The following is a 14922-nucleotide window of genomic DNA, read 5'->3' on the forward strand; positions in this document are numbered from 1 at the left end:
TGAGATAAGTACAGATAGTATCCTACATAACAATCCCAAACATTTTCCTGCTATTGATATAGGCTGTGTACAATTTCCAGGTGGCTGACTCACACCTTTTGCACTGGCCATATAGCTAAACGACAATATAATTCAAAGTAGTTAATCATGGCGGGAATACGGCACAATCCCAGCCTGGCATGGGGTTGAAAAGGCCATCCAACAACTGAAAAACAACAAGGCCTCAGGAGTAGATGTAATCCCCACCAAAGTATTAAAGCATGTGGAGAAGTACTCTTTGCATGAATCCATGACCTCATCTCTCTTATTTGGAAGGAGGAGAGCATGGCAGGGGATCTCAGAGAAACCATAATCATGACCATCTTCAAGAAAGGGGACAAGTCCGACTGCGGTAATTACAGAGGAGTTTTCCTGCTGTCTCCCGCAGGGAAAATCATTGCAAGAATCCTCCTCAATCGTCTTCTCCCAGTGGTTGAAGAGCTCCTCCCAGAGTCGCAATGCGGAATCCACGCGCTAAGGGGCATGACAGACAAGATCTTCAGCGCGCGACAAATCCAAGAAAAATTCAGGGAGCAGCATCAACCTCTATACATGGCTTTCTTTGACCTCACAAAGACCTTCGACTCTGTCAACCGTGAGGGATTATGGAGTGTCCTTCTCAAATTTGGCTGTGCTCAAAAATTTGTCACCATCCTCTGCCTGCTTCACGATGACATGCAAGCCGTGATTCTTACCAACGGATCCACCGCAGACCCAATACAGCTGCAGACCGGGCTCAGGCAGGGCTGTGTCATCGCACCAACGCTCTTCTCAATCTTCCTCCCTGCAATGCTTCATCTCAGCTTTAACAAACTCCCTGCTGGGAGTGCAGTTATTCTACAGAACAAGCGGGAAGTTGTTCAACCTCCGACGCATCCAGTCCCGATCCAAGGTTGCTCCAACCTCTGTCGTTAAATTACAATATGCAGATGACGCTTGCATTTGTGCACACTCAGAGGTCGAACTCCAAACCATCATTGATAACTTCACTGAAGCGTACAAGAGTCTGGGCCTTACATTAAACATCAGTAAGACAAAGGTCCTCTGCCAACCTGCCCCCGCCACACACTACTGCTCCTCAATTATCAAAATGCACGACAAGACCTTGGACAATGTGGACCACTTTCCATACTTCGAGAGCCTACTATCAGCGAGGGCAGACATCGATGACGAAGTCCAACACCGCCTTCAGTGTGCCAGTGCAGCCTTCGACCAGCTGAGGAAAGAAGTGTTCGAAGACCAGGATCTCGAACCCGGCACCAAGCTCATGGTCTAAAGACTGATACCCGCCCTCCTATGTGCTTCAGAGACATAGGGCTAGATTTTCCACGTTTTTTGCATGTTTAACGCCCACTTAACGTCCGTTTTACCGCTGAAATGACGTGTAACGCCCATATATCGCCCATTTAGCCACAAAATGGAAACTGACGGGCATTTTTCGGAAACTTATTGCCGAGCTTTACTTACCCTATGTGCCTAAAGGTGGGACAAAAATAATACCACCCGCCCAGTTTTTTTGGGCGGAATCATCAGAATGAGCAAAAATCAACGCCCATAATATCGCCCAGCGTTACTTTCAACACTGAATTAACGCCGAGGTTCAATAATACCGCCCGCCCATTTTTTTTTTGTCGTAAAGAACACATTTGGCTGAACAAACACCCAGGAGATCGCCCAGCGTCACTTTCACCACCTCGCACACATCGCCCACAATATCGCTCGCCCAAAAGAACGCCCAGAAAAAGTGGAACTGTTCCGAACTAAAGCCAGAGTTGTGGCTGCCATTTTTAAAATCGCAGGTCGCTTCATTCAAAAAGCTGCTTCAACTTCGGGGGAGTTTGGATTGACTTGAGTTCTTCTCAGGTGAAGTGACCATCTCAACAGACATATTTTCAGACTCTGGACTATTGGGGGTTTACTCTAGGTGTATTTTAGTGAGGAAATTATTGCTTCTGATCAATCGCTATTATACTTTCATTGCAATGGGGCCAGCCATTTCTCAGCCTGCACCGATTAATACGCAAATGCTGCAGAGTGCAGATGGCTTAATGTGTGATGCACATTATTATGTCCCCAATTTAAGACTTGCAAGAATGAGGAGGAGGACCAGACCAAACACACTCCGCACATACATGGAAAAGAGATCTTACCTCTACGTATCCAACTACACCTGCCTTCGGAGACTGTGCTTCCACAAGGTGGTGATCAATGAAATAGGTGAGCTCATCAGGCCACATATGCAGCCTGCCATCAGGATGTCAGTGTCAGTCGAGGTCAAGGTCACCGCGGTACTGTCTTTCTACGCGTCCGGTTCCTTTCGGGCCTCCGCGGTCAAGATTTGCCCTCTGTCTCACCATGCCACCCATTGCTGCATTAGACAGGTCACGGAGGCCCTGTACGCGCGAAGGATGGATTTTATCAGCTTCCCCATGACCACAGAGGCTCAGACTGACAGGGCTGAAGCATTCTACCGCATTGCTAAGTTCCCCAGGGTGCAGGGAGCAATACAGTGCACTCACATCACCATGCAGCCACCTTCTCAGGACCCGGAGCTTTTTCGTAACAGAAAAGGATTTTACTCCCTGAAGGTCCAACTAGTTGTCGACTACAACCAGATCATACTGGCAGTGAATGCCAAATGTCCGGGCAGCTTCGATGAGGCTCACATCCTGCGTGAGAGCGCTGTCTCTGACATCTTTAACAATCAGCCACAAGGACAATGCCGGATGCTTGGTGATAACCGATATGGCCTAGCCACCTGGCTGGTGACACCCCTGCGTGACACCCACACCACCGAGGCTGAGAAGCGATACAACCAGAGCCACAGAGACACACACAATGTGGTCCACAAAACAATAACTGTGCTTAAGCAGCGCTTCAGGTGTCTGGACCACTCAGGAGGAGAGCTACAATACAACCCTGAGCAAGTCGGTAAATTCGTGGTCGTTGCTCAACGCTGCACAACCTGGCTGTCAGGAGGGGCCAAGAATTGCCAGAAGTGACTGATGCTCCACCTCAGGAGAGAGAGGAAGAGGATGACGAGGGGCTGGACACTGACCTAGAGCCAGACAATCAGGCTGGCTATGCAACCATGCCCACGCTCCCCTCCAGACCGCAGGATGGCTACATAGCTGCAAGATTCTTATATGAGGAGCTGATATCTGAACGATTTTCCTGAAAGGACATTGCTGTGAGTGACAACGCTGACACACTGCTGTGTGTGTGCAGCTCAGGCATCAATGGTGCCCATCACCTTGGCGCCAGTTAAAGTTTACTGAAGTTAAGTTTTATTTAACCCTTTCATGTTAAGGAATCACCAGTGTGTAATGGTCCAGCTATCTGAGACAATGTGCAACAAGGTTATTTTCAATAAAAAAAATTTTATACCAACATCAGTCTGAAACCATAAGTATCACGGGCAAAACACCCAACCCCTGCCCACACCCCACTTTTTCCACCATTGACATCAATCAAATGTTCAACATGTGCAGCAACACAGAATACAAAGGCAAAGCCCCCATACATTACAACAAATTGCATACGCCCAGATGGAGATATACCTGAGGACATGCTCTCCATCACTCTCCTTCCCTCCTCGCCTTCTTCTCCCCACCTCTGCCCCTTCCCCTCCTTGCTCCACGGCACCTGGCCGAGGACCTCCTCAGGCGGTGCCTCATTGGGGAGATGAAGGCAGATGTGATGGTTGTACGGGTCCGGGAGTGGGGGGAGCCGAGGGGGCAACATTCTCTGATGCAGAAGCAGGATCTTGGTCTTTCCTCTCATCTGTCGTTCGCAGTGGTGGTGCGGAACCTAGGGGTGGAGTGACCGCACTCGGGGACCACTGGGAGGCCTGTGCGTTTGTTGGTAAAATAAATAAAGCAGAGAGTGCGAGTGTTTACTGAGCGTAGAGTATTTTACTTCCTGGTAGGGGTACCTGTATTGTGTGAATGGGGCGTTTCCGACTAAAGTTAGTACATGTGGCTAAAATGGTGTCGCCATAGATACACCTGTGGCCTGTTGGTGATTTTCGATTGATCTACAGTCCCATTATTCGCTCAGCACTCTATTGTTGTTTCTTTGAGGATGCCGAAATCTCATTCTGTCAGGAAACAATTATTTTAAATGTGATTAATGTCCATTGAATTCTTAAATTGGGAACCCCAACCCGAGATGAAAAGAAGAATTTGCGATTATTTCATGACCTCAAGATGTCACAGCTAATGAAGTACTTTTGGACTGTAGTCAATGTTGTAATGTAGGAAACGCGGCAGCCAATTGGTGCACAGCAAGATCCCACAAACAGCAATGTGATAATGACCAAATAATCTGCTTTTAGTGATGTTGATTGAGAGATAAATATTAGCTAGGACACCAGGGATAACTCCCCTGCTTCTCTTCAAAATAGTGCCATGGGATCTTTTACGTCCACCTGAGAGGCCAAACGGAACCTTGGTTTAACATCTCATCTGAAAGGCAGCACCTCCAGCAGTGCAGCACTGGGACTATCAACCCTGGATTGTGGGCTGAAGTCTCTGGAATGGGGCTTAAACCCACGACCTTTTTGAGAAAATAGTTTTGCACACGCTGGTCATGTAATACAGACTGTGCTGCTATGAAGGGAGTGGTTCTGAGGCTCTGTTTCTCCCTCCCTTACATCAGTGGTAACGCCCATCAGTGGAGCTACTTACGTCTTGTTTAAATCGGTCCTTTGTTCACTGGTCCTGTATGCACTGACAATTGTCATTATGTTACATGAAGGATCAATGTGACCTTTGGTGGATCGGGGCGTGGCGGGAAAGAATCTTAATACTGCGAGCTCCTGTACAATCAGAAAAAATGTTATATTGATTGGGACGCCAGCTGGTACATCTCCAAATTACAAAGGGCAATGTTGGGTCAAGCCGTCAAATGTACTGACTGATATCAGTGTCATCGAGGAGACAGATAGAAGCATACAGCACAGAAGCAGGCCATTCAGCCCATTGCACCAACGGACTGTGCAATTAGTCCCACTCCCCTGCCCTTTGCCCAGAGCCCTGCAAATGTTCCCCCTTCAGGTATTTATCAAATTCCCTTTTGAAAGTTATTATTGAATCTGCTTCCACCACCCATTCAGGCAGTGCATTCCAGACCACAATTCGCTGGGTAAATAAACTTCTTCTCCGAGGTGCTCACGTCACTGCCGCCTGTTCGGGTTCCTCTGCTCCCACAGCTGCCATGTCGGGGTGTCGGTGAAGCCGTGATTCCATTAACCCCAACGCTGAAGGCAGATTTAAAATCGAGAAAATACAAGTTCAAATGTCATCTGGAAAATTACTGGAGAACCAGCGAGGATTTCTCCCCTAGCCCCGCGGAAAGTTTTTGTGGCGTTTTTTAAATTTGGCCCCAAAGGGAATTGGATAAATACTTGAAAGAGAGAAAATTGCAGGGCTATGGGTAAAGGACAGGGGAGTGGGACTAATTGAATAGCTCTTCCAAAGAGCCGACACAAGCACGATAGGCCTAATGGCCTCCTTCTGTGACGTAAGATTCTTATCATAGGCAGTCCCTCGAATGAGGATGACTTGCTTCCACACCAAAAGGGATGAGTTCACTGATGCCTCAATGAAGGACCCGATATTCCAGTCCTGAACTCCAGGGGTGGAAGATGCCTGTGCGTGGATTTTTTTAACGTGGGATTTACAGAGCTCGACCTTTATCCAGTGGCAAGGGTAAACTAAGCCGACTGGAGACCAGCTCTGCTGCACGGACCTAGTGCGCACACATATTGCAGTGTGGGCTGGCCCGTGCTGCCCCTGGGCCCTCGCCTCTTCTGGGCTCCGCACCCAAATTTACTGCACCTCCGCCACGATCTCTCACCGCACCTCCGCCACAAGCATTCGCCGCACCTCCGCCACGATCTCTCACTGCACCTCCGCCACAAGCATTCGCCGCACCTCCGCCACGATCTCTCACCGCTCCTCCGCCACACGCATTCGCCGCACCTCCGCCACGATCTCTCACCGCACCTCCGCCACAAGCATTCGCCGCACCTCCGCCACGATCTCTCACTGCACCTCCGCCACACGCATTCGCCGCACCTCCGCCACGATCTCTCACCGCACCTCCGCCACAAACATTCGCCACACCTCCGCCACGATCTCTCACCACACCTCCACAACAAACATTCGCCGCACTTCCGCCACGATCTCTCACCGCTCCTCCGCCACAAGCATTCGCCGCACTTCCGCCACGATCTCTCACCGCTCCTCCGCCACAAACATTCGCCGCACCTCCGCCACGATCTCTCACCGCTCCTCCGCCACAAACATTCGCCGCACCTCCGCCACGATCTCTCACCGCTCCTCCACCATAAGCATTCGCCGCACTTCCGCCACGATCTCTCACCGCACCTCCACCACAAGCATTCGCCGCACTTCCGCCACGATCTCTCACCGCACCTCCGCCACAAGCATTCGCCGCACGTCCGCCACGATCTCTCACCGCACCTCCGCCACAAACATTCGCCGCACTTCCGCCACGATCTCTCACCGCTCCTCCACAACAAGCATTCGCCGCACTTCCGCCACGATCTCTCACCGCTCCTCCACCACAAACATTCGCCGCACCTCCGCCACGATCTCTCACCGCTCCTCCACCATAAGCATTCGCCGCACTTCCGCCACGATCTCTCACCGCTCCTCCACCACAAGCATTCGCCGCACCTCCGCCACGATCTCTCACCGCACCTCCGCCACAAACATTCGCCGCACCTCCGCCACGATCTCTCACCGCACCTCCGCCACAAACATTCGCCGCACCTCCGCCACGATCTCTCACCGCTCCTCCGCCACAAGCATTCGCCGCACTTCCGCCACGATCTCTCACCGCTCCTCCGCCACAAGCATTCGCCGCACATCCGCCACGATCTCTCACCGCTCCTCCACCACAAGCATTCGCCGCACCTCCGCCACGATCTCTCACCGCTCCTCCGCCACAAGCATTCGCCGCACTTCCGCCACGATCTCTCACCGCTCCTCCGCCACAAGCATTCGCCGCACATCCGCCACGATCTCTCACCGCTCCTCCACCACAAGCATTCGCCGCACCTCCGCCACGATCTCTCACCGCACCTCCGCCACAAACATTCGCCGCACCTCCGCCACGATCTCTCACCGCTCCTCCGCCACAAGCATTCGCCGCACTTCCGCCACGATCTCTCACCGCTCCTCCACCATAAGCATTCGCCGCACCTCCGCCACGATCTCTCACCGCTCCTCCACAACAAACATTCGCCGCACTTCCGCCACGATCTCTCACCGCTCCTCCACAACAAACATTCGCCGCACCTCCGCCACGATCTCTCGCCACTCAAGATTCTATGATTCTGTTATATAGGTAGCCTCAGCACCTCTGGGCTAAGAAGCAGAACATTGGCCGGCATTCCTGGTTTTGGTTGTTAACTGAGACTTCAAGTGGAAAATGTGGCCTTTGGGTGAGCACAGAATTGGCCTTCAGTATTTGATTCCCTCCACAGTTAAATGGCCTGGTGGGGCCTGGAGTCACAAATGAAGAATGTCTGGCTCGCTGAGACACCAGAGTGTTGGCAGCACCCATGGAACTGTACCCGAGCAAATACCCAGGAGATATGGAAAGATAGTTATTGATTAAAATAAAAATAAAAACACATATAAAAAGAAAAGAAAGCCTTGCATTTCTATAGCACCTTTCACAACCTCAAGATGTCTCAAAGCGCTTCACAGCCAATGAAGTTATTTTGGAAGTGTAGTCGCTGTTGAATGAAACGCGGCAAGATTCAATGAAAAGATAAATCCCAGAACACTGAATTGTAAGGAAAATCCTCATGGAGGAAAACTTTGGTATTGATCCCAAGACTGAGACTTGGCCAATGGCTGAGAGTAAAGGCAGTGTTGTGCGACACTGAGCCCTGTGGACCAAGGGTCTGAGAACCCGCGAAACCTTACAACGGTGGAACACCCCAGCAAGATCCCAGGCTCTATTCATGGTCTGTTCTGATGGGGCTAAGCTCAGCTCGAGGTGCTAGATGGGGACCACTGTAATTGCCCTCAATGCCTCCGGTTAGTGAGGGGGGAGAATCAATTAGCTGGGATCCTTGCATCCGATCACCATCCAGCGAGCCCCTGGCATGTGGATGTCGGGTGTACAGCATTGAGCTGAGTGATGAGGCCCCCTTGGTTGAATAGCTTTCTGACACTGTGACATGAAGGATGACCCCTTAGTTGGGGTGCTGCAGACCTGTACCTGGGTATTAGTCAGCACCTTCAGGAGAGCAAGGGTGAAACTAGATGAGAATAACCATGGAAATGGAATTAATATGTTTGAGATCTCCAGGTATAGTGTGTCCTGATCAGAGCCTCGAACAGCGTAGGAGATTTGACACTGCTTGCATTTTTAACAGGAAAGGTGAGAACGACTGATGGTGGCAGCGACAAATCAAACAGCCTATTCAACAAACACACACAAACCTAGCTGCTTTATAACTAGAGGCAACCGGCCCATCAAACTCTGCAGGCCCAATGAAAGGTCACACAGTCTCACACAGTCTGTGTGACAGTCTGTCACACAGTCTGTCACACAGTGTCTGTCACACAGTGTTTGTCACAGTCTGTCACACAGTGTCTGTCACAGTGTGTCACACAATCTGTCACACAATCTGTTACACAGTCTGTCACACTGTCTGTCACACAGCCTCTATCACACAGTTTCTGTCACACAGTGTCTGACACACAGCCTCTGTCACACAGTCTCTGTCACACAGTGTCTGACACACAGCCTCTGTCACACAGTCTCTGTCACACAGTCTGTCACAATGTGTCTGTCACAATGTGTCTGTCACAGTCTGTCACACAGTGTCTGTCACACAGTCAGTTATGCAGAATTACTCTTACACACATTCACTGTCACACAGTGTCTGTCACACAGTCTCTGTCACACATTCACTGTCACACAGTGTCTGTCACACAGTGTCTGTCACACAGTCTGTCACACAGTGTCTGTCACACAGTGTCTGTCACACAGTCTCTGTCACACAGTGTCTGTCACACAGTCTCTGTCACACATTCACTGTCACACAGTGTCTGTCACACAGTCTCTGTCACACATTCACTGTCACACAGTGTCTGTCACACAGTGTCTGTCACACAGTCTCTGTCACACATTCACTGTCACACAGTCTCTGTCACACAATGTCTGTCACACAGTCTCTGTCACACATTCACTGTCACACAGTCACTGCCACATACAGTCACTGTCATGCAGCCTGTGTGTTGCAGTATTTTGTGGTCGGTGGGGCCAGCGGCAGTCGAAGTTTCTGCCTGAAATGAGTCGAAGCTTCATTTTAAGAAATAAATCCCTGCAGTTCTGGTATGCCAGGTGCCTGCCATCGAATACCTCCATGGGCTGCAGCAATGATGAAAGGGGCACGGAAATGAGTTTTTCCCCAAGTTTCAGACTAATCCATGCCCTCCTCCACCACGGGCGAGAAAGGTCACAACTGTTGTGAAGTTTCACCCAACAGAGGCATTGCAGCCAGCTACTGGAGACTGAGAACGTTCAGCCAATCAGCCGTGCAGAGATAAGCAAGGGGGTACAAAAACGATTTACCAGGATGATACCAGAACTGAGTGGTTATAACTATCAGGAAAGGCTGAACAGGCTGGGGCTCTCTTTAGAAAAGTGAAGGTTGAGAGGTGACCTGATAGAGGTCATTAAGATTATGAAAGGGTTCGATAGGGTAGACGTAGAGATGTTTCCACTTATGGGGGGACCAAAACTAGGGGCCATAAATATAAGATAGTCACCAATAAATCCAATAAGGAATTCAGGAGAAACTTCTTTACCCAGAGAATTGTTAGAATGTGCGACTTGCTACCACAAAGAGTGTTTGAGGCGAATAGCATTGATGCATTTAACAAGAATCTAGATAAACACATGAGGGAGAAAGGAATAGAAGGTTATACAGATCGGGTTAGATGAAGACGTATGTGGATCATAAACTTGTAACATAAACTTGTAATATAAACACCTTACTTAAACTTGTGCTCATTCAAAAATCTGTTGCCCCTACCTTAACTCGCAGTTGAATCATAGATTCATAGAAAATTACGACACAAAATGAGGCCATTCGGCCCATCGTGTCCATGTCGATTGAAAAAGAGCTACCTAGCCTAATCCCACCTTCCAGCATTAGGTCCATAGCCTTGTAGGTCATGGCTCTTTAAGTGCACATCCAAGTACTTAAGATCTTAAGTCCCATTCACCCATCACCCCTGAGCTCACTGACCTACTTTGGCTCCCAGTCCGGCAACGTCCCTCCCTATCTCTGTGATCTCCTCCAGCCCTACAAGGCTTCGAGATCTCTGTGCTCCTCCAATTCCAGCAGCTTGCACATCCCTGATTTTAATCACTCCACCATTTTCGGCAGTGCTTTTAGCTGCCTAGGCCCTAAGCTCTGGAATTCCCTCCGCCTCTTTACCTCTTGCTTCTCCTTTCAGATGCTCCTTAAAACATGCCTCTTTAGCCAGGCATTTGGTCATCTGCCCTGATATCTCCTTCTTTGGTTCTGTGTCAAATTTTGATTGATGATGTTCTTGTGAAGTGCTTTGGGATATTTTACTACGATGTTATATAAATGCAAGTTGTTGTTGTTGTTGTAATAGATCCGTTGGGCCGAATGGCCTGTTTCTGTGCTGTAAGTTCTATATAAAGCAAGTTACACATACATAGTTGGCTGGAACTAAGCAACTCATCACCTTCCCCACCTCAACCACCAGCAATGTGACAAGGCACTACAACTTCAGAGTGACAGGATTCACAAGATGATTACAGAGGAGGAAGGCCATTCGGCCCACCTTAACTCCTCCACCCAGACAGACCCTGCGCTCCCTCCATTGCTGCATCCAATTCTTTCTGAAATGAGTCCAGGGTTTTTGCCTCCACCATTCTATCCGGGAGTCCACTCCAGGTGTGGATCACTCTGTGTGTGAAGGACAACTTCCAGATATCAGTCCTAAAGTTTGAACTGGGGTGTAGCAAGTTAAATTATGAGGACAGGTTGCATAAGCTTGGCTTGTATCCCCTTGAGTGGAGAAGATTGAAGGGTGATCTCATCGAGGTGTTTAAAATGTTGAAAGAATTCGATAGAATAGATATAAAGATATTATTTCCTCTGGTGGGGAAATGAAGAACATGGGGGCATAATCTTAAAATGAGAGTGAGGCCTTTCAGGGGTGGTGTTAGGAGATACATTTTTACACAAAGGTTAGTGGAAATCTAGAACTCTCTCCCCAAAAGGTTACAGATTCTGGGGGACAGTTGGAGCTTTCAAGATTGAGATCAATAGCTGTTTGTTGGGTAAGGGTATCAATGGATATGGAGCTACGGCGGCTAAATGGAGTTGAAGTGTAGATCAGCCACCATCTAATTGACTGGCGGAATAGGATCGAGGGGCTGAATGATCTTTTCCTGTTCCTATGAATCTGTGTCTCCTTGTTCTACTCTTGTAAGGTAATGATTTTTTTCCATTGCTCTTCTACCTTACAGACCACTATAAGATTACCTCCGAGTCAGAAGGTTGTGGGTTCAAGTCCCACTCCAGAGACTTGAGCACAAAAATCCAGGCTGTGCAAAAATTGACAACCACGTTTCCTACATTACAACAGTGACTACACTACAAAAACTACTTCATTGGCTGTAAAGAGCTTTGAGATGTCCGGTGGTCATAAAAGGAGCTATATAAATCCAAGTCTTTTCTCGTAATTTCTCATAATAGAATGGGAAGCCCACAGTGCTGCAGTCCTTAATGAGCTCAGTGAACCAACTGGGACCAATGGCATTGGAGATGATGAGCCTATGTGAAGAGGAAATGTCACCAGGTGCATCTTGAGTCAATGTCTCAGCTGGTCTGTACAGACCAGAAATGCTTTTTCACCAGCAATGGGCTCTGAGGGCCTTCTCCCAGCACACACTGGGCAGACAGGCACCAGAGGAACACCTTCACTGGGAGTGGATTTGCAGCGTAACGGGGCCACGAGGTCATTTCACTGACCTTCACGTCACTTTGCACATGACTTTCCAATGTTATGAGAATTTAATGTATCCCATAAACAATTACATTCCTAGGTCACTTTACTCGGTCCTGTGCAATAACAAAACTGAAGCCTTCTGTAACTGGCATAAATAACTAAACAATGTAACCACAAGATTAAAAATATTTCCAACGCACAGTAAATACCACCCACTACATCACCCCATCGCGCTGACAGTCATGAACCTTTCAAAAGGTCAAAGCTCTATTTATAATCAAAGTGTGTAACAAAGGGGAGGAACGTTCAGTGCAAACAACATTCTTCCATTACTCCTTAATGTACAGATTGAGAACGTCTCCTGCTGTTAGATAGGAACATAGCACGAGGAAGAGACCATTCTGCCCCTCCGGCCTACTCTTCCATTCAATCTGTATCTCAGCACCATTTATCCACCTTGGTTCCATACCCCTTGATGCCCTTTATCGAATAGAAATCTATCAATCTCAGACTTGAAAGCTCCAATTGACCCCAGCATCCACAGTCCTTTTTGGGAACAAGTTCCAGATTTCCACTACCCTTAGTGTGACATGGTATTTGAACATAATAAGAACATAAGAATTAGGAACAGGAGTAGGTCATCTAGCCCCTCAAGTGTGCTCTGCCATTCAACAAGATCATGGCTGATCTGGCCGTGGACTCAGCTCCACTTACCCGCCCGCTCCCCGTAACCATTAATTCCCTTATTGGTTAAAAATCTATCTATCTGTGATTTGAATACATTCAATGAGCTAGCCTCAACTGCTTCCCTGGGCAGAGAATTCCACAGATTCACAACCCTCTGGGAGAAGAAATTCCTTCTCAACTCGGTTTTAAATTGGCTCCCCCGTATTTTGAGGCTGTGCCCCCTAGTTCTAGTCTCCCCGACCAGTGGAAACAACCTCTCTGCCTCTATCTTGTCTATCCCTTTCATTATTTTAAATGTTTCTATAAGATCACCCCTCATCCTTCTGAACTCCAACGAGTAAAGACCAGTCTACTCAATCTATCATCATAAGGTAACCCCCTCATCTCCGGAATCAGCCTAGTGAATCGTCTCTGTACCCCCTCCAAAGCTAGTATATCCTTCCTTAAGTAAGGTGACCAAAACTGCACGCAGTACTCCAGGTGTGGCCTCACCAATACCCCGTACAGTTGCAGCAGGACCTCCCTGCTTTTGTACTCCATCCCTCTCGCAATGAAGGCCAACATTCCATTCGCCTTCCTGATTACCTGCTGCACCTTGATGGGCATCAGACACTCGACGTCATGCGGAGACAGTAATCTACACGCCAAGTGAGTCAGTGAGTGGCAAAGATCTACATAAGAACATAAGAGTTAGGAGCAGGAGTAGGCCATATGGCCCTTCGAGCCTGCTCCGCCATTCAATAAGGTCATGGCTGATCATCGACCTCAACTCCATTTTCCCGCTCAATCCCCATATCCCTTGATTCCCCTAGAGTCCAAAAATCTATCTATCTCAGCCTTGAATATACTCAATGATTCAGATTTCACAGCACTTTGGGGCAGAGAATTCCAAAGATTCACAACCCTCTGAGTGAAGAAATTCCTCCTCATCTCAGTCTTAAATGTCCTATCCCTTATCCTGAGACTGTGACCCCTAGCTCTAGACTCTCCAGCCATGGGAAACATCCCCTCAGCATCTACCCTGTCAATTCCCTCAGAATCTTGTATGTTTCAATGAGATTGCCTCTCATTCTTCTAAACTCCAGAGAAAATAGGCCCAATCTACTCAAACTCTCCTATTAGGACAACCCTCTCATCCCAGGCATCAATCTAGTGAACCTTTGTTACACCGCTTCTAAGGCATGTATATTCTTTCTCAGATAAGGAGATCAAAACTGTGTATAGTACTCCAGGTGTGGTCTCACCAGTCCCCTGTACAATTGTAACAAAACTTCCTTACTCTTGTATTCCAACCTTTTTGCAATAAAGGACAACATTTGCCTTCCTTATGGCTTGCTCAAAGCCTCCCTGATAAAGTGCAACATCCCCACTGACACCTGGGAGTCCCTGGCCCAAGACCACCCTAAGTGGAGGTAGTGCATCCGGGAGGGCGCTGAGTACCTCGAGTTTCATCGCCGAGAGCGTGCAGAAATCAAGCGCAGGCAGCGGAAAGAGCGTGCAGCAAACCTGTCCCACCCACCCCTTCCCTCAACGACTATCTGTCCCACCTGTGACAGGGACTGTGGCTCTTGTATTGGACTGTTCAGCCACCTAAGGACCCATTTTAAGAGTGGAAGCAAGTCTTCCTCGATTCCGAGGGACTGCCTATGATGATGATGATGATGGCATGCTGTACCTGCATCATCTGTGTTTCCTGTACGAGGACACCTAAATCTCTCAGAACACCAACATTTAATAGTTTCTCACCATTTAAAAAAATATTCTGCTTTTCTTTTCACCAAAGTGAATAACCTCACATTTCCCCACATTATACTCCATCTGCCACCTGATCGCCCATTCACTTAAACTGTCTATATCCCTTTACAGCCTCTTTGTGTCCTCCTCACACCTTACTTACCCATTTAGCTTTGTATCGTCAGCAAACTTGGACACATTGCACTTGGTCCCTTCATCTAAATCATTAATATAGATTGTAAATAGCTGAGGCCCCAGCACTGATCCTTGCTGCACCCCACTAGGTACAGCCTGCCAACCGGAAAATGACCCGTTTATCCCTACTCTCTGTTTTCTGTCCATTAACCAATCCTCTATCCATGCTAATATATTACCACCAGCCCCATGAGCCCTTATCTTGCGTAACCTTTTATGTGGT

The 14922-nt window shown here is 48.4% G+C and overlaps 1 protein-coding gene across 1 annotated transcript in view; it reads left to right on the top strand.

The window, feature by feature from the left end:
• Positions 1 to 2171: 2171 nt before the first annotated feature.
• Positions 2172 to 14922, top strand: part of LOC139232754 (tetratricopeptide repeat protein 28-like) — a 428802-nt gene continuing 416051 nt past the window's right edge. The window contains exon 1 of the mRNA XM_070863256.1: positions 2172 to 2256. Within this exon, the coding sequence (XP_070719357.1) occupies positions 2172 to 2256 (85 nt within the window). The remainder of the gene's footprint in view (positions 2257 to 14922) is intronic.

The sequence above is a fragment of the Pristiophorus japonicus genome, chromosome 20, assembly GCF_044704955.1.
Source record: "Pristiophorus japonicus isolate sPriJap1 chromosome 20, sPriJap1.hap1, whole genome shotgun sequence".
Lineage (NCBI taxonomy): Eukaryota > Metazoa > Chordata > Chondrichthyes > Pristiophoridae > Pristiophorus > Pristiophorus japonicus.